Source organism: Arctopsyche grandis, chromosome 2 (assembly GCF_051622035.1).
Source record: "Arctopsyche grandis isolate Sample6627 chromosome 2, ASM5162203v2, whole genome shotgun sequence".
NCBI classification, from domain to species: domain Eukaryota; kingdom Metazoa; phylum Arthropoda; class Insecta; order Trichoptera; family Hydropsychidae; genus Arctopsyche; species Arctopsyche grandis.
In genome coordinates, this window is record NC_135356.1 from 8,194,601 (window position 1) to 8,222,160 (window position 27,560).

At 34.5% G+C, this 27,560-nt stretch overlaps 2 protein-coding genes across 6 annotated transcripts in view; both read left to right on the forward strand.

Moving 5' to 3' along the window:
• Window positions 1–8,660, forward strand: part of LOC143922871 (uncharacterized) — a 28,608-nt gene extending 19,948 nt beyond the window's left edge. For 4 of the 5 annotated variants that reach the window (XM_077446253.1, XM_077446251.1, XM_077446252.1 and 1 more), the window contains exons 6-10: window positions 407–583; window positions 657–914; window positions 3,099–3,361; window positions 3,430–3,627; window positions 3,711–8,660. In XM_077446253.1, the coding sequence (XP_077302379.1) occupies window positions 407–583; window positions 657–914; window positions 3,099–3,361; window positions 3,430–3,627; window positions 3,711–8,425 (5,611 nt within the window). In that variant the 3' untranslated portion in view covers window positions 8,426–8,660. Of the gene's footprint in view, window positions 1–406; window positions 584–638; window positions 915–3,098; window positions 3,362–3,429; window positions 3,628–3,710 lie in introns of all 5 variants that reach the window. The other variant, XM_077446250.1, reaches the window with a different exon arrangement.
• A 3,775-nt stretch (window positions 8,661–12,435) lies between these two features.
• On the forward strand, window positions 12,436–27,557 carry LOC143922872 (serine/threonine-protein kinase tricornered-like). The gene is made up of 11 exons (XM_077446255.1): window positions 12,436–12,621; window positions 18,228–18,302; window positions 18,386–18,521; window positions 18,622–18,769; window positions 19,737–19,847; window positions 19,927–20,168; window positions 21,259–21,398; window positions 21,493–21,664; window positions 23,546–23,710; window positions 24,922–25,085; window positions 25,711–27,557. Exons 3-11 carry the CDS (start codon window positions 18,397–18,399, stop codon window positions 25,824–25,826), a joined length of 1,383 nt encoding a protein of 460 aa, XP_077302381.1. The 5' UTR covers window positions 12,436–12,621; window positions 18,228–18,302; window positions 18,386–18,396; the 3' UTR covers window positions 25,827–27,557.
• Window positions 27,558–27,560: the final 3 nt, after the last annotated feature.

Below are 27,560 nucleotides of genomic sequence, written 5' to 3' on the forward strand. Positions count from 1 at the left end.
CACTGATGGTTCTTCGTAGACGTCACTATGATTGCATCTGGTTGCTAGTATGTTATACATAATTACATGTACGTACCCTGTATTTAAAAGGCTGGTTTTATATACTTTTTAAAATGACAAATACATATTGTACTTTATATATAGCTATGTATCACAATTATGGAATTGATTAACCACACATATGGCAGCTATCCCGTCCTTGGGTACTACTATTATGACTCGGATAATTTAAATAAGAATTTTATAATTTAACTTACGGCAAAAATCATGCTTTTATTTATTTTTATATTACAATAATTTTGAAAATATTTTATAAAAATAAAGATAGCGTGGTGTTTAAAAGTCTTGAGTAATAGTAAATTGATCTATCACATGAGGCCTGTTAGCATATTTAGTATTTTTATAGGCTTTTGGAATCTATGCCCCGCCGCACATCAAACCGTGTCCAATCTAAGAAACAGAAAGAGGAGGAGGAACTTAAATCCGTCAAAGATGGCGACGATTCTTCGTCTAATGATAAGCAAAAGCGGGATTTGGGGAATTCCAACCGCGAACAAAGGGTTAGACTGCGCGAGTTAAAGAGGTGATCATTGACCGTCTCCATTTTCGAGCCGCTCACGTAACAACAATTTTGATAGTGTCGCGGTTGATTACAGATCGCAATCGGGTTCGTCAAGATCGGAAAATTCTCGCAGTCCGTCGCAGGAGCCCACCATGCAGATCACACTCAAGAAGAAAAACAAACGACCCGTCAGGGTGAGCAACGTCCGGGAGTCCGCCGAAGATATGATGAAGGCTAAGCCGTCCGGCAGGCAAACAAACAACTCTCTGGCTTGCGCTACGGGTCAAATTCTCATTCCGGATCAGAAAGAACAACCTCACAGTACGAGGAAAAAAGTTAAAAGCTCCCAAATGTGAGTGCCCAAAAAAATGTATATAATGCTATATAATACGACGTTCATTCAGTATCTTTTGATGTGTCGCACTCACTATCATCTTTTCAATGATCGCATTTGTTTTCTTTGAATGCATGCTCTTAAAATTAATATGTGCCCCATAATATGACAATGGTCCAAGTTATGCAATTAATCAATAATGTAGATTTCTCTACTTTTATACACATTTTAATAATGCGAAACAATTTTTAAAATTTGTCCGAAATTCAATGACTAGGAGGCTCTGAAAATTTGGCTGTTCAATGAAATTCAACATTCGCTTGTATGACAACTGTCAATGTCAGATCTAATACATAAATGTGTCTGTTTGTAAATGGAAATATTTATTTCGTTATTATATCGTGTTATAGTGATTCTGAAAAAGAAACAGTTTTTTTTTTGGGATGAAACAATCTCATAGCAGTTGAAATTTTTACAATGCGTTTCTCTTTATTTCGATATAAAATATAGATAAAAAACAATTTTCTCGAAATCGTCGAATTTGACTAGACACGAATGATTAAATCTATGTGAATAAATATTTCCAGTAAAATTGTTCGAATCCCATTGCTCATATAATGAAATATGCAAAAATTATAATAAGGCCGGCCACTGTCATAATAACCGGCTCATAAATGCACATCTTTTGCTTACATATTTTTTTGTTCTTCATTCATTCAATCATCGTCTGTTGTATGTACCAGGGCCTAGACTTAAATTTAAGATTCCATTTTTTAAGTGTCTCAATAGACAGGTGTGATATATAAAGTTAGGGAAACCAGTATTATTTTCTTTTAAATGTTTATGATGTTTCAGGCAACACAATAGAACTTTGATTTATCTTTTCAAAGTACATGATGGGATAATGATCGTTGTGATTAATTCTCACTAGTCCTGATCATATACTCAATTATCGTAATATCATATACCCGAGTCTCGTAAGTGTGCCCATGACTGCCTCGGCATATATTATACATATATAGTAAGAGAAAAGGTAGAATTTGCATTATATCACATAAATAGGTGTGTAATATTATAAAACATGACTTACAAACATTTCAATCTGTTTTCAAATATAATTTTTTCTAAGAATTTGATTCTCATCAAAAACAATCTACTTAATTTGAAAGTTTGGTTGAATTAATAGATAGTTTTATTACGTAATTTAAACGATATACCAATTGACAGGATACGTAACATGACATAAAACTAAGCAAATTATTTTTTATAATAATAATATAATACTTAAGGATAGATTTTAGTGAACTGGTTTGCGATAAATATAAGCGATAGCTTGGTATTTTATATTTTGCGTCCAAAAGCGTCTTTTTTCACATTCGATCCCATCAAAAATGATAAATTGAGATTCTATTGTGCCTAATTTTCAATGGTTTCAAAAACCATAGTGATTTTCTAATCCTGTTGAGATTACAGCAATTGTATTTGTACTTTTAATAAATGCCCTTTTTTTTCTATATTTTCTGATTTTATTTATTAATCCATTCTCGGTGACAAGTGAAGTACATATGTATATATATATATATATTTTTTTTTTTTTTTTTATTACAAACCACCATGCTTATAAATAATAACATTGTGTGATCTTATAAATATGAAGTTTTAATAGTATTAATAAGTCAGGAATTGAGTTTTATAATGGAATATTAATTAAGTATGAGTTGCACGTTGGTTCATTTAAAATTAAGACATTTACAACAGGTAAGTTTCATACATTCGTCTTAAGGCTTAAATGCAAGTGGTGAATCAGACTAAAGAGCAATTACGATTTCTCAAACTACTTTATATTATATATGTGAAAATACTATATTTTGCATGTTACTTAAATTGAAATATTTTTATGTAAACTTTCTAGACAAAATTATGATTGTCACATTCTGCCAATATTATAAATTAAGTACTAACTGGTATTCTGTACACATATATTCAATTATCATAATAATGTAATTGTAAGTATTATTTGAAATGGTGAGTATTGCTTGAAAAATAAATATTCGAAAGAATTATTTATATTGTGGAAGTATTTCATTGCATCGTAATATAAGTTTTTCAAAGCTGCATGTCATATAAATATAATACAAATCATAATTCAACGTAACGTAATACAAAAATAATCAAATACTGATATATGGAACTGTTTTTCAGATTTGGGTTATTGCAAGAAGATGTGCAAACTGATATGTATAAAGTTATGAAACAACTGAAAGCGCACCAGGATGCGTGGCCATTTATTGATGCCGTTGAAGAGGATTTCGCACCTAATTATTACAGTGTCATACGTAGACCCATGGATTTGCACCGTATGGAAGTTCGCCTCGATCACGGATATTATACCAGATTTTCAATGTTCCGGTCTGATTTTAATTTGATTGTAAAGAACTGTCGTCTATATAATGGACAGGACAATGGTTAGTAAAAATGTAAAATGATTTGTAAAATTTCTATTGAGATCTAAATTGTTTTGCTTATGTTTTAGAATATACGGGGATGGTGGGTAATTTAGAAACGGCATTTATTAGATTGACTGAACATCTCTTTGATTGCTTCTCTTCCTCCGATGAGGAAATTGCTATTGAGTATCCAATTCGAAGTCCTCCCAAGAGACAAATTCCCAAGTCTGAAAAAAATAAGTCTGTTATTGAGAGCAAAAGAAGAAAATGCGAGTCGAGTGTTGGTGAGTTGAAAAAATATTTTTATATTACTATAAATTATTTTACTACATCTATGTATTTAATATTTTAATTTGATGTTTTTCAGATGATAATGATGATGAAAATGATGATGATGATGAAGATGATAAGGAAGATGGCGAAAATGACAAATTCAAGTCAAAAGATAATAAAAGACCTTCGACAAGTAATCATTTTCAAAAAAGTTCTCAAGGAAAGTCTTTTGAAATTGAAAAGTCGAAAAATACATCTCACGATAGTGATAGTGAATTTTCAGATTTGTCGCATTCTGATTTGCCACTATCGTCTAAAAATAAAAAGGACGATGTTGATAAAGCAGACAAATTAATTTCGCGGAAAAAGAAAAAGAAGATGAAAAATATAAAAGACTCGAAGAAAAAACACAAGGCAAGACATGGTAGTAAAAAAAATAAAGAAAAGAGGAAACATTCCAAACACATTAGTAAAAAACTAAAAAAGAAAAAGACATCTCGACAGTCATCAACAGAATCATCGGGATTAGAGAATGAAAGTTGCAGTCCAGTGGATGAACCTAAGGAATCATCCTTTTCAAATCAATCTGAAACATTTGTAGATGCAATTTTTTATAAAGATAAATATGATAAAATTAAAGAACGTAGAAGAGGTGCTTCTAAAACAAATTTTGAAAATGTATGTGAAACGAGCAAGACAAAAGAAAAACATAAATCAAATCCCTCGACTGCTGAAAAAATTAAAAATACGAAGCTTAAAGAGACCATAGATAAATTGAAAGCTAAAAGTGAGAAAGGCCAGGGTCCTGTAATGTTTAATGAATACTTTGTAAGGTCCCAAAAAAGGAAGAAGAAATTTAACAATTCCGGCGCAGTGGTCAAACAAAAATATCAACATAAAACTAAATCTGATGAATATGAGTTTGTTGATGATTTAGATAGTAATGATAGTAAAGTTGAGACTCAAAATAAAGCGAACCAAAGAAAACCTAAAAATAAAGCAGCAGGAAGTCAACTTGCTGATAGCAAAAATGAATCTGCTACAGAAGCACTCGAACAGGCAGTGAAAGACATTAGCAAGTGGTTGGGCGATACACCAAAACTATCCGAATTTAGTTCTAACAGTAATTCACCATCGCAAATATCTGAAGAATACGGAGCAGCAGGTACTAAACCTGATGATGATCCAACAAATCAATTGGACAAAGAAAAAAATCCTAATCAGAAAAAAGATGGCATTAGGAGGAAACTCATCACTAAAGATTTCAATCCAAGGGTAGTCTTATCGCGTAAAAAGGAGCTGCAACGAACTATTGAAAGACTACAGCCTGGAAAAGCCAAAGGCAACCTTATATTTAATGTACAGTCTCTGATGAAACAAGACGACTTAGCTACCTCCAATACTATTGTCAAGGGAAAGGAAACAAGAAGCTCTGTACTTGTCAAAACGGATGAGGTTGAAAGTCCTAAATTAAGTTTGGGTACTGTGTTGGATTCTGTAGGTTTTGGAATTGAAAATCAACATAATTTTACCAATGAAACCAGTGCAGATCGTACTAATAAAGTTAAGGTGGTCGATACTGGTACTATGACTTGTGATATTGAGGAAACAGAAGTTGTCGAGAAAGATGATCCACCGACTAAGACCCCTGAAACCGAACCGCCTATAATTGAACCAGAACCGCTTAGCGATTTATCTTTAAATCCATCTCAAGAGAAAGCCACTCCAAATTTGAGCGCTTGGTTTAAAGCTTTCGGTGCTCCAAAAGGTGGGACCTCCAAGAAGAAGTCGGATGAACTCGATCCAGACGATTCAAAATCTAATGACCAACAGTTCGATGCCAAAAATACAGTCATATCAGATGGTTCCAAAGTTGAACATCTCCCGACAGAAGAGGCGATGAATTCTGAAGGCGGAGAGAGTCCCATTCCAAGTATGATGACTGGAAGTAGACCAAGGCGCACCAGCACCGGCAGTTCCGTGTCTGAAAGGTCGTCCTTTAGCCAAGATCTCGATTCTCCTAGACATCAACCATGCCAGTTATCGCCGCTTCTAAGATCTCCAGCTTCACCTCGTATAGAGGATCATCAGAAAAACCTCTATCTTCCTGTGAACGGCGGCACTCTTAGAGTTGGATTTTATCAAGATACCGCTTCGGCGAAAAGTAGTCCTGAAAAGAGTTGCAGTCCTCGTGAAGCACCGCAGTCACCTTATGCAGCATATTCTCAACACGTCTATGCAATCTCCAGCAACGCTGCACAATTAGCTAGTCAAACACCGAATAATTTTAATGAGAGTTCCAGCAAAAGCCCATTGCCCACATATGGACAAAATTATTACGAGGCATCAAAGATTGTCGGTAAACGGCATCAAGAAGATTATTCTTACAATTCGGAATCTTTGTACAAACAACCTGCTTCACCTTTGGCTGCTCCGTTTTCACCAGCTCATTCTACTTACTCGCAACACAGTCAGCATTCTCCATACTCTCATTCTCAAAATTCACCTCAAACTTATACGCAGTACTCGGGTGGGAATGTAGCTTTGCAAAATTTTGATTCGAAGCTTTCTGAGAAGTCATCAATATTTCCTGTTAAGAAACGCACTTACAATGAACAACATATAGTTCACACCAACAGTTTTGTACCGACTACATCTAAGCTGATACTGGAATGCAATGAGAATAAGAGAAGCAGCAAAGTTAATTCATCTTTAACCGCTTCTCCTTATAATTCCAATAAGGGACTGGTTATGAATGATCCAAACTATCTTCATAGCAATGCCACTAGTGTGATAATGTCATCTGGTAATGGTAATTTAAAATCTCAGTATCCAAACTGTCAACCTATTCCCATTGAATCACCAATTCGTGTGGATTATAGTCCGTCAAAAAGTGCCGATGATAGTACCATGAAGTCGTTGAGGGCCAACAAAGAACAAGTATCGTCGGTGAAAGATCAGTACCCAGACATGTCTACAATCCAACATTCAATCACTAGAAAGCAGTATGATTTCGCTCCAATGAACAGCTTGTCTAAACCATATGCTGACAAAACTTCCGACTTTACTAAACAATCTCACGTCGGCTTGGATTTGAAAACTCCTTCGTATTCAAACTGCACAGATTTGTCCATTAATAAGTCTCCAGAAATTGTAAACATCGATTATTCAAATAAGACCATGGAAAATCTTAGCAAGTCGACCAATCCTGATGTCAACCTGAGCTATCTTTCAACGGAGAATATGAACCAGTCAAAATTGGACTCGATCAACTCGCTCATTAATAAATCCCACCGGGGGTGTGATATATATAACATGATGACGTCTTTCGGCGGAATTATAGACATGAATACAAATCAAAATCACTTGAAAAATGCTATAGATTCCGTAGAATCGAATCCGAGATACACCATCGATAAATTAAACGCGGATCAACAATACCAAAATTCGTTGGATCCGATCCAGTGTATTGCTAATAATTTGACAAATGATAGTATGAAGAAATCACGATCAGACACAATGTCAAAGGTGAGTTATCCCGAAGCGCAAGTTGGTTTGAATTTAAAAAGCAAAAATATATCGGATTGGAAATCAGACGGCAGGAGTAACGAACCTCAATTCTATCACGGTATGAATAATTCGGATACCATCGGCGTCAAGAAGATGAACGCCGACTTAATATCATCCAACTACGAGTTGAATCTTTCCGGACCGAACGAATCTCTCGCAAAAATGACAGAGTTGAGGGTTCCTATGTGCAGTGTCGCTGATATGTCGTCTCACAAAATCGACCGTCAGCTCATGTCTCAAGCAGAATTTGCACCAAGAAATAAAAATCCCATGCCATTGCACACACCCAAGCCGGTCGAAGTGATCTATAACCACAACAGCTCGTTGAACCCGACCAACAACACGTACAGGTCATCCAATCCCCACTCGACTTTATCGATGGAACCAACTCTGAGGAATTTATCAACACTGCCGCAACTCATGGACAGATACAAAGAAGAAGCGCTTTTGAGTGGTTACCAAGCGTCGAATCCTTCATATGATAAAAATATTCCGTTGGCACATCTTTATCCGAAGAACGTCCACGGCACTATTCACAGTGCTAATAATCCGAGTCAAATGTTCCCAGCACCGATTTCAATGACTCCTTTATATTTATCTAACATTCAACCGAACATGCACAATCTGGCGACTATGGAGCCATTGGTGCAAGAAAAAGAGAAGAAGTCCAGACCTAGGAAAAAGAAGAACACTGTTGAACCATTGCCATGCGTTGGCGTGAATCAAAGTTATCACTCGTACGGGGTACCAAAGCCGCCGCAGTCTAAAACGGATGCGATAATGTCAGGAAACATCGTACCCGGAAGTGCATTCAACTATGGACCACCAGTCGGAGTCACAATAGCAGGGCGTGCGGGTATGTTCCCAGAGGGATCGAGCTTTTTAGATGATATGAGGAATCCTGCAGCCAACCCATACATGACTGCGAATTATATAGCGGCTGCTGCAGCCGCTCATCAACGTTCAGCACCGGATCCCAAGAAGTGTCCCAAGTCAGACCATTCCCAGGTGGTGCATGTTCCAACCAATCCGTATCGATTCCTCTCTCACGAGGTGCAGGCAGGGTATCCATTCTTGGGCATGAATCCATCGTCACCCATTTACCAGCAGTTCCTCCAGGGACAGCAAGGGCTGTACCGTCACCCCGGCACGCAGATGATGGGAATGTTTCCGACGGGGTATCCGAGCGCTCTTGGGGTGCGTCAACCATACGATACCTTGAACAGACCACCGTGGTGAATATTTTCAGATGTGAATTTTTTGAATGATATTAACTGTGCATAAAATATATAACATAATATATTTGTAATTAGTGGTTAAACATTATTTTATTATCTCGATTTAATTAGACAATATTGCAAATCAAAAAAAGATCTATTCTAAATTTACCAGAGATGTTTTCAGATATAACTTTTATTTTTATTTTTGTTATACATTTTATTTTGAATGAAATTGAAACACATTTCGGATAGATTCTATTAAATATAAAAAAAAAATCCCAATTTATGTATATATACATAGATTACATATAAATATATATATATATGTGTGAAAAAAAATGTTTAACTTTATATAATTATATTTTAAATGTTTAATGATAACAGTTAGCTCCGTTTGTCAGAATTGCGTACACGTATGAGTTATGATGACGGCTCCAATAGTAGCTTTGTATTGATTTATTTATATTATTTCGCTTTATTCGTATGAAAACCACTACATATATTAATTTTATGCGTTCTCGAATACAAAGCATACATACTTTCATTCTACTTTCACTTGATTCAAATGGTGTTTTATTTTTATTGAACTTTACGGGCCTAAGATGCAACCGATTATTTTTTAATCGAAATGGAATTATTTGTGTATATTATTATTGATGAAATTTCATAGTTTTTTTTAATTTATTTGATAGTTTTAAATGAACCCTTTATTAAATGTATATGCATGTATGTTTCACTCATTAGTAGCAGATTAATCGTGAATTTATAACAAAGGTCACACATACAGACAGACACACACACACACACACACACACACACACACACACACACACGCTTAGGTATTAGGATTGTTTTTATTTTTAGTGAAAATATTTTAATTTATAGGTGTATATTTACATTATTATGTCGGTGGTGATTAAATCACTTCTGAATTGCACTTTATAAATGTTTTGAAATCAATTGCTGTCTATTATATTATATTATATCAAAGAGGTATAATTTTAAAATTTATTGATTAAATGTAATAGTTAATGGAATTCTTTTTAGACGGGAGCTCGGCTTCTCATATATTGTTTACAAAGTATGTGCCACTGATGTTTGTGTATATTATTATACGGTGTTATCACTCTGTGTACATTTCTATAGTTGATAATTGATAATATGTAATGGTGTTCCTTCCACCTTCCCCCTCCTAATCCTTTCTGTCCCGATTCGTATGGATTTTGTTGTTCTCGAATATGCATACATATGTTTTGGCATTTTGCAGACCAGTGTTGAAGGATTTAGGTGCGTTTGTAAGCTCTCTGTAATGAATTGGAATCTCGTGTGCAATATATCGACGAAACATGTTTTTTCTCTGGTTTTGTATTTAGTTTTGTTGTATAACAGTGATTGGCATACTTTTTGGCATTCGAAAGTTCATTTAAATATTGAAGAATACGATTTGCATAATATATTTGCATGCGTGAATTATATTGTTATCAACTTAAACGATGGTTTTCCAATCACTGATATAGAAAAAATCTTTAATTACCATTGTGATTTAAATGGATTTTTTTTTGTATAGTTTTAGTTTCTATCTTGTGAATATTATTTACTGATGTAAATAATATCATTTTAATCTTTTTTATTTGTCTTTTTATTCAATGAAACATTTTTTTATACACCACAATATAAAGTGTTCAATATGTTTGTTGTTCATATTTCAATTCCCTTGTTTCCTTGTTTTATAATAAAATATTTATTAAAATCAATTTCATTTCTTAAAATACAAAAACTCTTAGCAGGTTTTGGGTTGGGTTAGCTGATACTTTGTGGTACCTCAACAGTGCCATATGTTCTGTGACCGAGATCGCTTTTTGTGGAGTAATCACCGTTACCAGCAGCTATATTTTGTAACCACAACCTCTACTGGTAAATAATTATAGAAGTAGGCGACGATGGGAGCGAACAAACCTTTCGGGACGCTCAAATATCCTGATTTACCACTTTTAAGATTACTTCCAACGTTTAGCTCGGAGTTCAATACAAACTGCAGTGATATTCAACGGTGTACCTTTTGTCAGTTGTATAGAATGAAATAAATGGATGAAATTCTTGCGCTTAAATTGAAAACTGGAATAAGTCGAATATTAAAAATATCTCAAGGATAAGAGTCAATAAAAATACCGATTACAGATTTGGAATTGTAACGTAGGGGTGGGTTCAGGGTTCAAATGAAATTATATTCAAATAAATTATATTTAATAAAACAGAAGTTGTTTTTTAGACAATTAGGCTCTTGCAAACACTGCTTTTTGTGAACGTTGCGCCCACGTGATTATAAGTATTGTTGCGTAGTGGTAGGTTCAGGATCCAAATGCAAGGCGAAAGTCGCTTCACGGCATTTATTCAAAAATCCCAGAGGTCCACATGGAACCAGCGCTCACTTCAGAATAATTTGATCCACCGCGTATACCTCCTTATAAAGGACAAGTTACACAGCATTGTTAACACACGCATTCGCCCAGGTCTGTGAGAATACCAGTGTATCCTTTGTTCGGGCACTTAGTGCTATTTAGCCTATTCCGGGGTTTCTATTGTTCACCCACAAATGCACTTAGACAGTGGATACTCTCTCATGTGACCACGTTACAGAATCAATATTATTAATTTAGTCGAAATCTATAATAATTGGCATTAGATTAATGTTTTGTGTGCTTACTTTTTCATGTCTGGATATTTTTGAGTTACGCACATTGCGATCGCGCAAATGACAATCATTGGCATGAAAATCGCGAATACGGAATATCTGGCACTCGAGTTCTCGTTAGTATGATAGTTCGCGTGGAAACTCGATGAATGGAATTTTCGAGTGCCAGATGTTCCGTGATCGAGATTTTAATGACGTATGCGAGGTCGCTTTGTGCGGAGTAATCACCGAACCGTTTGAGTTTTGCACGTGTATGAAGATATTAGTAAACGGGTTACATTCCAAATTGCAGAAAACTGCCCAAAAAATTTTTTTACGAGATCTAGGCAGTTTTCTGTACGGCAATTTTCCTGTGCGACAGAAGATCCGCGCGAGCGATTTTGTTAGCGGCGGTTATCCTGGTAGCGATTCACATTTGGGATGTAGTCACCAGTGGCGGCTCGTCTATATGGCTACGTCCAGACTACCGATATATACACCCGATATTTGCGAATTTTAAATAACTAAATAGCAACCACAGGTTGCAATATGGGAACTGGATATGGAAAATTCGAGAATATCGGGTGTAGATATCGGTAGTGTGGACGTAGCCTATGGGCTGCGGGGCTACAGCCTCCCAGTATAGTACAAATGCATGCTATTTTTGTCTGCATTTGATCACCGGTATGGTCAACGAGCTATTACATCCCGAATAATCTGCAGCCCCCCCCTCTATGAATTCTCACGAGCCGTCACTGGTAGTCACTGAAACGAATCGATGCGGTGCAAACAGTCGAAAAGCGCCAGACAGACTGAACCACAGATTAATGGCACGTGTACCTTATGCGTGCGCACTGCTCGCACTGCTCGAAGTCCCGACATACCTACCCTGTATACGTTCTGTGCTTCTGATTCCGAACTTTTCCTTATTAAATTATTAAAAACTCGCCAGAAAGATCCAACTCAATTTTAATAATTGCATCTGTGCACATCGAATGATTACTCGTCATCTGATGTGCAAGTTTTCATTCGTGAAGTCGAGAATTGCATTTAAAGCAGCCATCCAGTTAATCTGTGGTTCAATCTGTCTGGCGCTTTTCGATCGTTTGCACCAAACCCGAACCGAATATATTGCCAGATATTCCGTATTCACGATTTTTGTGGCAACGATTGTCGTGCGCGCGATTGCAATTTGCGCAACAATCCGTTTACCGAAGATATTATGTATCTCTTATCTAATTTGATGAAGAGAACTTGATCAAATAACATTACAGAATAAAACTACGCTTCGAAAAGTCCTGGCATTAATAAATAATTCGATTTACGAAAAATCGATTTCGAATTGTGACACTGGCAGCACTACTTTGTGAGGAATTTAACGCGACGGGAGAGAAGAGGGGGGGGACGCTATCACTCGTTTCTCAGTCTGTGGTTTCGCGTTGTGTGGGACGGATGTTGAGGTGTGGTCGGCAGGTGGCAGCTGGAGCTGCGCCCCCCGACATGCTTCGAGCCTTCGACATCATCTAATACAATCGCCCCCATCGGTGAGTAACCCCCCCCCCGGTCCTCCACCCCGTCGCCCCCCCCCACACACCAACCCCCCCACCTGTCTATCCTATTGTACTTTCGCTAATGATTTTCCATGACCAATGAAAGCCTTCTGAACGTGACGTTGTTCTCTTTGTAATGTAACGGTACTAATGCCAGTTGCTCTTGTGTCTTAAATGTCTGAGTATGTATTGTACTTTTCAGGTGACATGACTTCTGTCAAATGTGTCAATGACACAAAAACCCTTTCAAATTGTCCAATCGAATGTCTGTAAGTGTTTCGGTAATTGTATGGTACGTTTTCTATCTTCTTCCTTTGTGTGAAAGTTTTGCTTTCAACATGGAGGGTGTGGTGGAAAAAAATGTAAGAAGGTTAATAATTTGCCAATGATCTTTTTTTTTAATTGCAAAGTAAATCTGTTTGAATCAAATCATCCCAGAATGTACATATATTAAGTTTTAAAAAAGTACTAGTGAAAAGAATTAAGGGTTAAAATTACATAGGTGAATGCGATGTGAAATCGTTTTCAGTTACGAATATACATACAATGAAATGTTTTTATGATTATTCCCAACAAGAGGATTGCCCGCACGAGGATCCTGTACACAAAAAAAACCAATTGAAAATCATATGCAATACCCATGTAAACCAGCAGAATGAACTAGTGGTTAGCGTATATTTGACAAAGTGGTCACAGGTTCAAATCCCACTGGTTTCTGCTGGCCAGACCTTGGATTTGTGATCGTTTACTGTCAGAGTTTGCCAATTTATCTGATTTTCATTGAAACGGTTCCAACAAATTGGCAACCCTACCCATTTTCTCGCCTATCTCGAGCTTTCAGCAATCGCGAATTTCGCCCAATTGTATAAAATGCTGCAAATTTACAAATTTCACAATAGATGTCTCTGTGAATGTTAATTGATTTGTATTTACTGAATTTCACTGAATTGTTTAAAAAAATGCTGCAAATTTACAAATTTCACCATAGATGTCTCTGTGGATGTTGATTGATTTGTATTTACTGAATTTCGCTGAATTGTTTAAAAAAATGCTGCAAATTTACAAATTTCACCATAGATGTCTCTGTGGATGTTGATTGATTTGTATTTACTGAATTTCGCTGAATTGTTTAAAAAAATGCTGCAAATTTACAAATTTGACCATAGATGTCTCTGTGGATGTTGATTAATATGTATTTACTTTGTGTAATAATACTTGTATCAAATGTACAATGTTTCTGGCCAAGAAGGCGCGGCGCATTGGCCTTCCTGGTATAAATTTAAAGAAAAATGTGAGCAATCCTATAGTGGGGAATAATTACCATATAATATATATATATATATATATATATATATATATATATATATATATATATATATATATATATATATACATACATACATACATACATACATACATACATACATATATATATATATACATATATATATATATATATATATATATATATATATATATATATATATATATATATATATATATATATATATATATACGTATATATGTATATATATACATATGTAGGATCAAGGGGGTGCAAGGGGTTCTAATTGATACACGTCAGACCTGCCGAAGGGCAAGTACCACATATACGGTTACTTGCTAGGTAGTGCACTCTGTCCATTCACACTAGGCACGCTCGATAACTGCTTAACTCTTTCCTTCATACATACATATGTATGTATGTACATATATATACAAATTATTTTTATGAGGGGTTGTTTGATTTTCCTACTGGAACCGGGTCTACCTCACGGGCCCGAATGTGAAACGCCTGAAAACGCAAATATCGGAAGGCAAAGATCGAAAATCGAAAGATCAAAATTAGGGTGCATGGTAAACGGTACATCCTCACTTAATTTGCGCGAGCAGGATTCAACAGGAACAGGCTTTTCCTCCTGTATTCTGCGCGCGCACATTAATACGGGAGGAAAAGCCTGTTCCTCTTGTTCCTGTTGTATCCTGCTCGCGCAAATTAAGTGAGGATGTACGACGGGGGGAGAGAGAATTTTACCGCACGCCACTGATATGTATACTAACCGTTTTTCATATGTATACATGGTAAACGAACATTTTCGACTTTTTGACATTCGGTCCGGTGACGGGTCACCCATTTCTGATTTGTTGTCTCGTATTGATTGGAAAAATTTAAAACGTTGCTCAGTATTGACATTTTTGCCTTGTATTTTCTTTGTTAAGCTAAAGTTTTTAATGTTTTTTCTAATAAATTTGTTCAATTTTGGTACCTATGTACATACATATATTGTGTTGTGAATGTTTTCATTACAAATTTATAGTTTATATTTGAAAAAAGAAAGTCGTTCCTTGCCTAATTCTTAGCAATTAAGCGACTTGGACAAATGTTCTATAAAGATTTAACATTTATTTTAGGTTTTAGGTTACAATTTACGCAGCATTTATCAATCATTTATGATGTTCTTTTATCAGCATTAAATCAATTACCGTCAATTCAAGTAGAATTGTTGAGGAATGCGAAGGTTCTTTTACTATCACTGATCATCAATTGTTCATTTCAAGTAAAATATTAGTGCCGTAATAAATACGAAAATTCAAATCGAAATTTGCATTTAATACAGTTCGAGTTTAATTCGGCTGAGGAGTCGAAACATTTCAAGTGGAGTCAGAGTCGTAAAAAATCAACCGACTCCAACTCCTTATTATTATTATTTTTAATTAACAGTATTACGGTATGCGTGAACTAGAAGTATCTAATTTTATTGAAGTAAATCGACTAATAAATTTGAATTTAATGATTCCTTTATAAAAATCATGAATTTAAATTAAATTATAAATAAAATCGTTGAATTACACACATTTTGATATATTTATTTTTGATATTTGATATATCATTACCAATAATTCAATAAATCGGGTTACATGTAAATTTTTAGTGATTTTTTTATTCCATGCTATTAAATTTGTTCAAATTGGAGTCAGAGTCGGTAAATTTTGATCTGACTCCACAGACCTGATTTAATTACACAGTATTTTAGTCATAATTATATATAATATTTTAAAGAAAAAAAAAACTAGAAAAACCTATGCAAAAATAAGACTGTGGAGTATTTAAAAAAAAACGCGTCTGTCTTCAATGTCAAAAGTTCAGACTGTTTTTTTTTATACATACATATTTATATATGCATATGACCTTTTCCAGACATGAAAAATGGGTTTGGTGATTTTTTCTGTACAGCATGTTTACGATTTAAAAAAAAACGCGTCTGTCTCCAATGTCAAAAGTTCAGACTGTATTTTTTTTTATACATACATATTTATATATGCATAAGACCTTTTCCAGACAAGAAAATATGGGTTTGGTGATTTTTTCTGTACAGCACGTTTACGAATGCCAACTTTTCATACAATGACTATTCCGGACACTGATTATATTACATATAGCACTGTACCTTAATATGTACCGTGTTAATGTCATTAATCAATGCGACGAACAGGCTAACCTCTAATATTCGATTTTGATGATTCATTCTCGCCACAGACAAGAAGCCATACACATTCGTTACACGTACAATGCAACTTAAAAAGAAAAGGGGAATTTTTCACGACTTTGGCTTTGTTAAAACACCATCTTCAAAACTGCGTCTTAAATGAGTCTTATTTAGACGCTTCAATTGCGAATTTTATTTATATTTTCCATGTTTGAGTCACAGCGTAACTCGCTGGCTAAGCAATTATTTACCAGTTGAGGGGTCGTGGGTTCAAATCCTTTCAAAAATTTATTCGATCTCGTTGCCGGCAAGATCTGAATGATCATATAGTCCAGATCGATCGTCCAAACCAAATCCAACCTATCTACCAAAATCATAAGGCTATTTGCAGGTACTATGTCTGTGACAGGCGCAAAGCCTTCTGCGCATGCGTGTGAACTTATAATCCGATTATAATTTCTTATATTTAATGTATGCTAGACTTGTTTAATCAATCGTTCATTATACATGAGGCAAATAGATTTCGCACGTTATTATAATAGATTTATATCATTTAGCTAGTTCGCGGCTTGTTCTTGTATGTGGTTATTATACGTTGTATATGATAATAATTTTCTAACAATTAATAATATTAACTAATTTGGATTATATTTTTACCTCTACGTCACTTAACGAGTTCGAACTAAATTTTAAGAGGTTTAAAACAAAGTTTTAACAGTAAACACGCTGACAGTGACAGTTCACGCGTATGCGCAGAAGGCTTTGCGCTTGTCGCAGATATAGTACCTGCAAATAGCCAATAATTCGCAGATATAGTACCTGGAAATAGCCAATGATTTGCAGATATAGTACCTGCAAATAGCCACAATCAAATCATAATCCATTATTTCCGCTCCGGAAAGCAAATAAGAAAACCACTGCAGATAAAAATCTTTCCCAAGACAACTTTATTATTTGCTTATGTATACAGGTATACATCCATTTTTTATTTTACACGACATCTATGGTCAAACATTGTACCTAAGTATTCAACACATTCTACGTATGTACATATGTAGTAGGTAGATATATTTTTAAACATCAAGAAATTCGATGCAATGAATTTTCGAAAAGTTAAGGGGAGGGAGGGTGTCTATTTTAATTTATTTTTAGTTTTATTTAACGAGGATGCCGATTTTATCTTTTCTTTTAGTTTTATTTCATCAGTATTTTTACAAAAAAAAACATATCTTAGCAGCCAACATCTATTTATTTAACCCTTTGCCTGTGGCAATAAATATAGCGAACAAGCCCTGTACGCGGCACCTTTTTCGCGAATTTGGCAATCGAGTTTTCGACCTTAAAATACAGATTTTAATATTTACTCCAGTAACCAGATATGTTAATTAACACATTAAGTATTATTTTAAAGAATAAAATACATAATATATCTCGTAGTTTTGGCTTAATTGTCAAATAATCATTCTTCATACAATTGAGACGTGATGTCACATAAACTAGGTTTCAGAATGATTCCACAAAAAACTAATTTTGACTGGTATATATTCATTTTAAGCAAATTGAATAGATGGCATTCAACTATCAGTAATATATTCAACCAATTTTGAACCTTAAAACAATTGAAATAGGCGCATATGAGGCTCAAAATCCCGTGCAAAGTTCAGAAATTATATGGAAGACAGCCGCGCTACAGACTTGTCGCCCAAAGCTTCCATAGAAGACGGCCGCGGGCAAACGGTTAAGGGTCAGGATAGGTTAGGTTAAGTTAAGTTGGCCCTATTCATTTAAGATTAGGTTGTTAGGGTCGGTATTATTCAGTCTCAGTGTCACACGCGTGAACTGAGAAAGCGAGACCGCATATTAAAGTGGGCTATTGTCCACTAAAAAAAAAAAAAACTAACACTGAAGCCATTTGTAAAATTGATTATTTATACGCTATTTTTTTGTGTCTAGATAATTTTGACAGCTTGCACTGATATATGGTCAACTAAATCTTATTTCATATGATAATATATACGGTATATAATTTACATGAACAAACCGAATGTATTGTATATAAATTTGTTTACGTCCTGCATATACTTTAAATATATATTCATTTTATACATTCAGAGAGGAAGCTGTCTTCTACAAGTTACTCTTTGGGTATTACGGTGGCCCCTGAAACGCCAATACCGACACCCCTCGGTACGTCGTTGTTTTCAATTGTGTTTTCACATACGCTCGGAGTCGACATATGATATTGAGAGTTTTCATTTGAAACGTTTCAGTGGGGGTGGAGATGACCGCAACAGACACTCCTATCCGTTTCAGCGGCCACACCCTGGATAAAGCAACCAAGGCTAAGGTTACGCTTGAAAATTATTACAGCAATCTTATAGTCCAACATTTGGAACGGAAACAAAGGTTTGCATCGTTATCCTATTACTTTATCTTTTGGTAGATTATACATTGCTTTTTAATATATCTATATATACATATATGTATATTTATTTTTTTTCAACAGATTAGCTAAGTTAGAAGAATCTCTTAAAGAAGAAGGCTTAACCGAAGCTCAAAAGCAAGAGAAAAGGCTTCAACATGCCCAAAAAGAGACGGAATTTTTGCGACTTAAACGTTCGCGTCTCGGCGTTGAAGATTTTGAATCCTTGAAGGTAATTTTAGTATTATTTTATAACAATGAGACTTTGAGAAAGATCTAATATTATTCTCCCACTTCCGAAAGCACTTATTAAAGTCGGCTTTTGGAGCACTCTAGCCGACTTGTTGCATTCTCGTTATACTGAAATCAATTTCATTTTGGATAATTTTGCTATTCACTTGATATATTGAGTGGTTTAATCCAATTTTCAAAGCAATGTATGTAGTTACAAAAATCCCTTTCTTTGGAGAGAAAGTTCTTTGTTCACCGGAAATTATTATGCTTTTTTTTATAGTAAAATTAATACTTTAGCATGATGTCATTACGGATTTTACCCTTTGATTTTTAAATGCTTTTTATTAACTAAATTATGTTCACAATACATCTTATATCTATTTTAATAGCTACTGATCTACTGCTCATTTTCTATTTTACAATTTTAATTTAATTTTGTTAGTAATCATTGTATTATATTATTCTAATGTTAATATACAGCATAATAGGAAAAAGAGCTCAAAGACATATTTACAATTCTTATAAATTTTGCTCATAATATTAATTTAAGACTCTCTAAAGTCGACTGTGTTTAGGTAATCTGTGGGATTTTACCATTTAAACTTATTGTAAATTAGAAATCATATTCAAATAGTGTCATGGTTTTGCCAATGATACAATCCCAAAATTTGATTTCCGGTTTTTTGATTTTACTCTTCAATGTACATGGATCCAAAAATACACGTTTCGGATACTTTCCGAACTTACGTACAAACCTCATGTTGATGAATTAGTGTATTTTTTTATATGTAATATATAATTTTGAAAGAGATTTTGTATGTGACTATTGTTGGTTCATAGAAAAATAAATGAATATTCAAATAAATTTAAAATGTTTACTATTAGTTTAAGGGGTTTATATTACAAATACCGAGCGAAGCCGGGTAAAAACACTAGTTATTGATAGTTTAAACATTCCTTCGAAGGTCATCGGACGGGGGGCGTTTGGCGAGGTGAGATTGGTACAGAAAAAGGACACAGGGCATGTTTATGCAATGAAAATTTTGCGAAAGGCCGACATGCTTGAAAAGGAACAGGTACGGTGGATCAAACAATGACTCATTTGAAATATAATTGTTTTTTATTTAATATTGATTTTTGTTTTCGGGTGGGCAGGTCGCCCACGTACGAGCTGAAAGAGATGTCTTGGTGGAGGCCGACCACCAGTGGGTGGTCAAGATGTTTTACAGTTTTCAAGACCCGATGAATCTGTACTTGATAATGGAATTTTTACCGGGCGGCGACATGATGACCCTGTTGATGAAGAAAGATACGCTTAGTGAAGAGTGCACGCAGTTCTACATGGCAGAAACGGCGCTTGCCATCGACAGTATTCATAAACTTGGATTCATACACAGGTTACTAGTTTATTATTGAATTACATTACCTTCAAACCAAACCGAGCTCTCCCAGATGAATCCATTTTATTTCAAACACCGACTCATTATCGATTCAGAACGTACATGCATGTGGTAAGTGTATTTTCATATCTCATCATTGTTACTTGGATACTTGCCACACTGCTCTGTAGATCAATTTGAAGATGACTTCGGTTTTGTTTTTGTTTGAGAAATAAAGTTCGAGCATCTGGGCAATTAACTAGGAGTTGATAGTGAACAAGAGCATCTTTCTAAATATAACAGGTTTTCATTTATGCTATATTCCGATTAGGGCCGGCTCAAAGGTGCAGCATACTAGGCACTTGCCTAGGACGCCATAGACAAGGGGCGCTGCGGGGCGCCCCCCATTTTTCTTTTTTTGATTATTTAATTGAAAAAAAAATAATAATTTGTCTTTCTTTGAACTTATACAACATTCTATATTCAATTCAATTTTTCTACTCGAAGTAACAATACTGAATGTAAAATATTATAATTTACGAGGAACGCAGGAAGTCAACTGTCAAATATCAACGACTCGCGAATAAAACTTGTAAAACAGCAAACTGTCGTCGGTACAAATGGTAATTTTGAATTGTATTTTATATAAAATACCGCTCAAATATATGTATTTATGTATATATGAATATATATCAGGGATGGATTTGCTTCATGAAATATCTTAACCAATCGTATTCGAAAGAAGAAATGTCACTCTATAAAATTCTTCAATTCATTGTTGAATATAAATTAATGTCTTCATTACCGAATTAATTCATAGATATCCATATTTAATTTTATTCATAAAACGTGCCTATTTTGAATAAAAATTTTAATTAATTTTTTTGTTTTTGTCTTCATGTAATTTATTGTTTAAAAATTTAAAATGAGGGAGGGGGGAAGGGGGGGGGTTGAAACCAATTTGCCTAGAGGCACCATATATCCTCGAGCCGGGCCTGATTCTGACTATGAAATAAAAGTTGCCGTCTTTCTTGTTACAGACTGAGTCAATTGCTGTGGTCTTTTCATTGAGTATTTGTTTTAATGTGCTTTTAATTTGTTTTTTCAGAGATATTAAGCCTGATAATTTATTGTTAGATGCAAGAGGTCATATAAAGTTAAGCGATTTTGGGCTATGTACTGGTTTGAAGCAAAGTCATCGCACAGATTTTTACAGGGACTTGTCCAGAGCCACCCCGTCGGATTTCAGTAATATTTTTTAACGTTTATTAAAATTGTCTTTACATATATACATATATAAATTCGTTCAGTTTGAGTGATTGAATTCTGTATCGAATTTCAGTTGTTACTAGCGGTAGTCCTATGGATTCCAAACGTCGTGCTGAATCGTGGAAGAAGAACCGTAGGGCTCTAGCATATAGCACTGTCGGTACTCCGGATTACATAGCGCCAGAGGTTTTTCTTCAAACTGGCTACGGATCTCAAGCTGATTGGTGGAGCTTGGGTGTAATAATGTATGATCTATTTCTATCTTTGATAAACTGTGCCTTTTTTGTTTGTTAGATTATTAAGTAATTTATAATTATTATATTATAATAATATATAGAAGTAATGAGTGCAAATGTTTAATATTGGAATATAACTTGATTGCGTTTTTGCTGTTGCAGCGATTTTTTAAATACTTTAATAGTATGTAATATGAATTTGCGCGTTTCATGATGTGTATAATGGATCAAGAAATTAAAATTAGTTTGATTTTATGAGAATTTAACTTTTTTTAGTTATTGATTATATAATCTTAAATGAATTCATAGTATAAATCAAGTAAAAATTAAGTTGACATCATTTGAATCACATGCGTATTTTTTTTTCATCAAATTTATTATATTTAATATTTGTGTATTGTTGTTTAATGCGAATATTTATGTAAATTATTACTGAATCTAGAAGTATTCTGGTTTTCAGATGAATATAAATACAGTCAAATTCTGTTATAACAAATTTTAAAATTATCAGTATAGCAAATAATTTAAAAAAAATATTTTATAACGAATTTTCAGTATAATATTAATATATTCTCAGTATAGTTAAATATGTTCTTTAAAGTTTATTATAATGTGATTTGACTGGATAAGGCTGGCTAGTAGCAAAGTCGTTGTGATGGAATTGAAATAAGGCATGCGTATACCTACATACTAGATCTGTCAGTATTAGAAAAATTGGCAATAATTCAACGTTTTTTGCAATTAAAATGCTACACATATTGAATTGATCTGTGATTACGTTATTATGTATGTCTCAATCAGCTGATGGGTTGAGTTTGATTTAACATACGCTTTCGTATTGAAACCTAATATTGAAGTTGAAATGTTAATATCGCGATGGCTTTGTTATTACTCATTGAAGGATTACATTGCGTTGACATTCAACATGTAAGTAATTGTTTGACATTGGAACTATTTTTATATAATATAATAGCAAATTCATAAAATTATGCACTTCAGATCGATGCAAATCTTTTAGGAGAGGTTATTTAGTAGATATCTGGCTACACTTACCTTAGTACCAAGTCTTACGGTTTTATTATACGCTATTAATACAATAATCAACAGTGTTATCTTTATTTTTGTGTTGTTTTCTGTTACTCTAGTGTGTATTTATTCCATGATATACATAAACACGCATCTAGAAATGTCGGAAACTTTGGTTAAAGTGACGGAAATTGTTTATCTCATGGCAACTTTCAAGTTTAACAAAAAAATTCAGCACCCTAAGATGTTCAAAACCTCTCTGGACTATGCCTTTTCTAATGGTATATCATTTATCTAGATATTTCGCCAATTTTTATTAGAACTCTGATACAAAGATCGTTTATACAAACGCCCCGACAGAACAAAACAAATAAATTTGTTCTGCAGGTGCGGAATAAATATGGATTATCTTGAAAGTCACAATACTTGGTACTAAGGTAAGTGTGGCTGGATTGCTTCTAAATGACCTCATCTAATACCTCCTAAAATATTTGCATCGAGCTGAAGTGCACTCTGTATAACAGTTATTTCTTTCTGCAATTGCTTATAATAATAAATATTCACTAAGTTGCTAATGTCAAGAAATTACTCACGGGTTGATTTAAGAAATACATTTGTATATGCTTAGTTTTAAGTATCTATTCTAATGTAAAACTAAACCTTTCATTTATTATTTGACTGTTCACAATTTCATGACAGGAGTGTTAAAAAAAAACCACTTATGCATGATGTGCTCATACATATGTATATACTGTATACTTTAATGGCTAAATTTAATCGAGATAATGTTGAACTTTTTGTTATTATTATTTTTTTTTATCTACATATGTATATAATGTGTGTTAACCTCAAATTTTTACATAGGTATGAAATGCTCATCGGATATCCGCCTTTCTGCTCTGACAATCCTCAGGAGACGTATAGGAAAGTGATGTCATGGCGCGAAACGCTCATATTTCCACCTGAGGTTCCGATTTCGGAAGAAGCTAAAGAGACAATTATGCGATTCTGTTCGGAACCAGACCGCAGGTAGCCCATAGATGTATTTACATATTACTCTTCCTCTATTTCTTGCGTGATGATATCTCCCATAATCCTCTTACATTTTTGATACTCCTTATTTTGTTTTTTTACATCTGAACATTTCTTCTACATCTGATTAGTTGTATGGTTATGTCTAGAATTATATATAAAGATTTATAGAACTTTACCCAAATTACAATACCTTTCAACCATTTCCAGGAGAACCTATCTTGTACTGCTTCTAAAATATCATGTGGGATCTTAACCCTTTGAATGCTGACCAACGCCGATCGGCGTTTTGCCAAGTCTATGGGCTTGACAGACGCTGATAGGCGTTGTATTTTGAGCATGTACAAAGTAAACAAGAATACTACTTGCAAAGCCTTTCCAGGTAGCATTGAAAAAATGCATTGAACATGGGTCGTGTAAGACTGGTTTACACGGGAATTTCTGAATTTATTACCAAAGCAGAATTTCTCGATGGAAATCCCTGACTGCTGAGTATTTTAGATTGTGGCTTGGCATTTAGATAGTGAGCATTACATTTCAACAACAATGAAGAAGATGGAACTAGTTTTGGAAAAATACATTACCTTCTTTTGTTTATTTTATATTGTTGCAAGATATATTAGTAAAGAGCGGAACCCGAGCGCGCTGTTAATTGTTCACATTTTGTAAATGCATTGTTAAAGGTTTGCCGAACCTTTTTTACAAAGCATTTACAATAATGGAACAATAGACGGCGCGCTTCCGGTCCTACCTCTAATTTTTAGCATGGCGGGCCTTCAACAGAAAAGACGTCTCAAAGGGTTAACCTTTTCTACTTATACTTTTTTTCTTATAACCTTCCTGTATTTTCTAAGCGATGTGACGCGACATGGCTATAGTTTTGCACACGTAAAAAACTAGGGATATAATGGCCAAAACTCACGCCTGGGGTGTTTTCGGTGATATTTTATCCTTGTATTGACATAGGTTTGACAGTGATCGATAACGGTGATTCCCATATTTGAAGAAATGTTGGAGAAACTTGTCGAAATAATAAGATCGTAAGAATTAGCAATGACATGAGGATACGCCCATCACAGCTGGAGTCTACTTAGGCAAGCTGTGCTGTAAGATTCAGTGTTTATGCGCCCTTGGCCTTGTCACGTCACATTAGTTCAATCGAGACTTCTTATGAAGTTATCTATTTGTTTTGAATTGTCGAATTGCAGGTTGGGAGCTACTAGGGGTATTGCGGACGTACAGTCTACTGCCTTCTTCCGGGGTGTGGACTGGGAACATGTCAGAGAGCGTCCTGCCGCTATTCCCGTTCAGGTTAAGAGCATAGATGACACGTCCAACTTTGACGATTTTCCCGATGTCAAATTGGAAATTCGTACGTGTGCATTTCAGATCATTGTATATACATGTTACAGTTGAAGTGTATCATCCAGTTGTAATATATTTTGATTAGTTGGAATATATTCCATCTAACCTGGTACCAAATACCATTATAGTTGAAGTGTATTTTCAGTTGTAATATATTTTGACTAGTTGGAATATATTCCGTCTTACCCACGTAAGTTGATTCATATGGTGAATTAAATTCCAACTAATCAAAATATATTACAACTGAAAATTCAGTTCAACTATAAGTTGCTACCAGGTTAGATATAGAGGTTAGGTTTTCGTAAAAACGTCACTCGACTAGTAAATTGAGTTGGAAAGTAGCATTTTTGTTTTGGGCACATTATTTAAGTTATCGTAATACGATATTCATTACCTTTATTCGTGATACCTAGTAAATATTAACGAATTATCGAGTTCTATAGCATTCGTACAAACATCAGAGCTGTCTAAACTCAACTGTTGTATTACAACTGGCGCACATTGTTGAAAGTGTATTTGCGCTTGTAGATATATAGTTTATATTACAACTGAAAATATACTTCGACTGTAACATGTATACATATTTTCATGTGTTATATGTATATGTGTATAATTTTGTATTTAAATTTCAGCCGCAGCTCCCATACCCCAAGACGGCGAAGTGGTATATAAGGATTGGGTCTTTATTAATTATACTTTTAGACGATTCGAAGGTCTCACTCAGCGAGGCACTACATTGAAGAAGTAATTTATCACTACCTAACCACACATTTCATTATTATTAGTATCATTCGTCTTTACAAAGCATTTGTCTTTTCTACACAACACACACTCAATTAACCATATATGTATGTATGACTATTTTCACAGAATAGATGTATGACACGCAATCTCAGATTATAAAATATATGTACTCTCACGTTTCAATGTATCACATTTATGAAAAAGGTGATTTTTTTTCTATGAATAGGATTTAGTTTAATGAATTAGTTAATGTGAATGGTTCACGGTCTGTCGACAAATACCGAATGTATTGATTTGATCTATTAATATGTCATTGTTGCTACAATTAATTAGGTTGTGGCTTGTAAATACATAAATCAATTCAAAATATAATTGTATTCCATGGCAGTTTTTGTTTAATTTTACCCTTGTATATTTGGTATGTGTGCTGTGATAAGTTGATGACGGCCTATCTCTCCAACACGCTTCTATTCGCCTCTGTTTTGTGCAACTCTTATTCATCTCATCCCATACATTTTTCTAATTTCGTTTACCCATCTTCCTTGCGGGCTTCCTTTCACCCTTTATATTATATTATATTGGGTACCATTCTAGCACTTCTTTTGTCACCTTTCAAGCATTTTTCTAACTATGTGACCTGCCCATTGCCATTTCAATCTCTTCACTCTATCCACTACCCACTCACCCTCCTATTCCGTTTCCTATCTCTTCTCGTTATGCTGAGCATACAGCGCTCCACACTTCTTTGAGTGCATTGGACTTTGTGTAGCATTTTGGCGTTCGGTGTTTTAAGTTTCACATACATACGTCATATCTGGCAAAAAAAACATTGATAGAAGATCTTAGATCTTTTCTTTCTGCCAAATTGTATTTTAAAAAGTGTGGAGTTTATGTTTTAGAAGAATTTTGAGGTCATTTACGTTTTACTGATAAATATTATTGCAACCGATAATATACACAAGTATTTAATTGGCCAGTGACTTTACTTGATTTGATTAGCTTATGGTCGGTCAAGGAGTTATCGTTCATATGTTATCAATCATTTGACTTTTGACCATTTGTCAATTACATACATAGATATGATCGAAAATTGCAGTCTACTGACGGCACATCATTAGACAATACTCGACTTAAAATATGACTAAGTGGGATAAAATATATGCTATACGGACATCCCAAAAGGTTCATTCTAGACACTGGGACACGAGGCTTAAAACCTGTGACAATCCCGATCAATCGGGACGCCTGGCAACCCTAGGTAGGTGGCCAATTTGGTGAGGAACCGTTACAATAATGAACTTTGATAAATTGGCAAACTTTGATAGAAAATGATCGACCTGGAGTCACGTATCACATTATTTTGTCAGTGTTTGCTGTTAATTTTTTTGAAAAAACCAGGGTTGTGGAGTTGGAGTCGCGAAGTCGTAGCATTTCTAATGGAGTTGGGGGCGTAAAAAATCAACCGACTCTGACTCCTTTTTATTATTATTTTATTTAATTGTATGTATCAACTTGATTCTTCAATTTTATTGAAGTAAATCCACGAATAAATTGAAATTTAATAAAATCATGAATTTAAACTACATTATAAATAAAATCAATGAATTGCATGTATTTTGATGTGTTAAGGCCAAAACCGATTGTTTCCTCCATCTCATACTCTTTTTTTTTTATTAAATTGATTTGTTTTGTGTACGAAATTCATTCAAATACACTATGAATGTACTTACTTTTTATT

Bases quoted from the DNA above. Each gene is read 5' to 3' on its own strand.
- LOC143922872 (XM_077446255.1), top strand. From the start codon at position 18,397: ATGACCGCAACAGACACTCCTATCCGTTTCAGCGGCCACACCCTGGAT. The intron at 18,770-19,736 runs GTAATTTTAGTA...ATTCCTTCGAAG, and splicing joins AAGATTTTGAATCCTTGAAG to GTCATCGGACGGGGGGCGTT. The intron at 21,665-23,545 runs GTATGATCTATT...ATTTTTACATAG, and splicing joins TGGAGCTTGGGTGTAATAAT to GTATGAAATGCTCATCGGAT.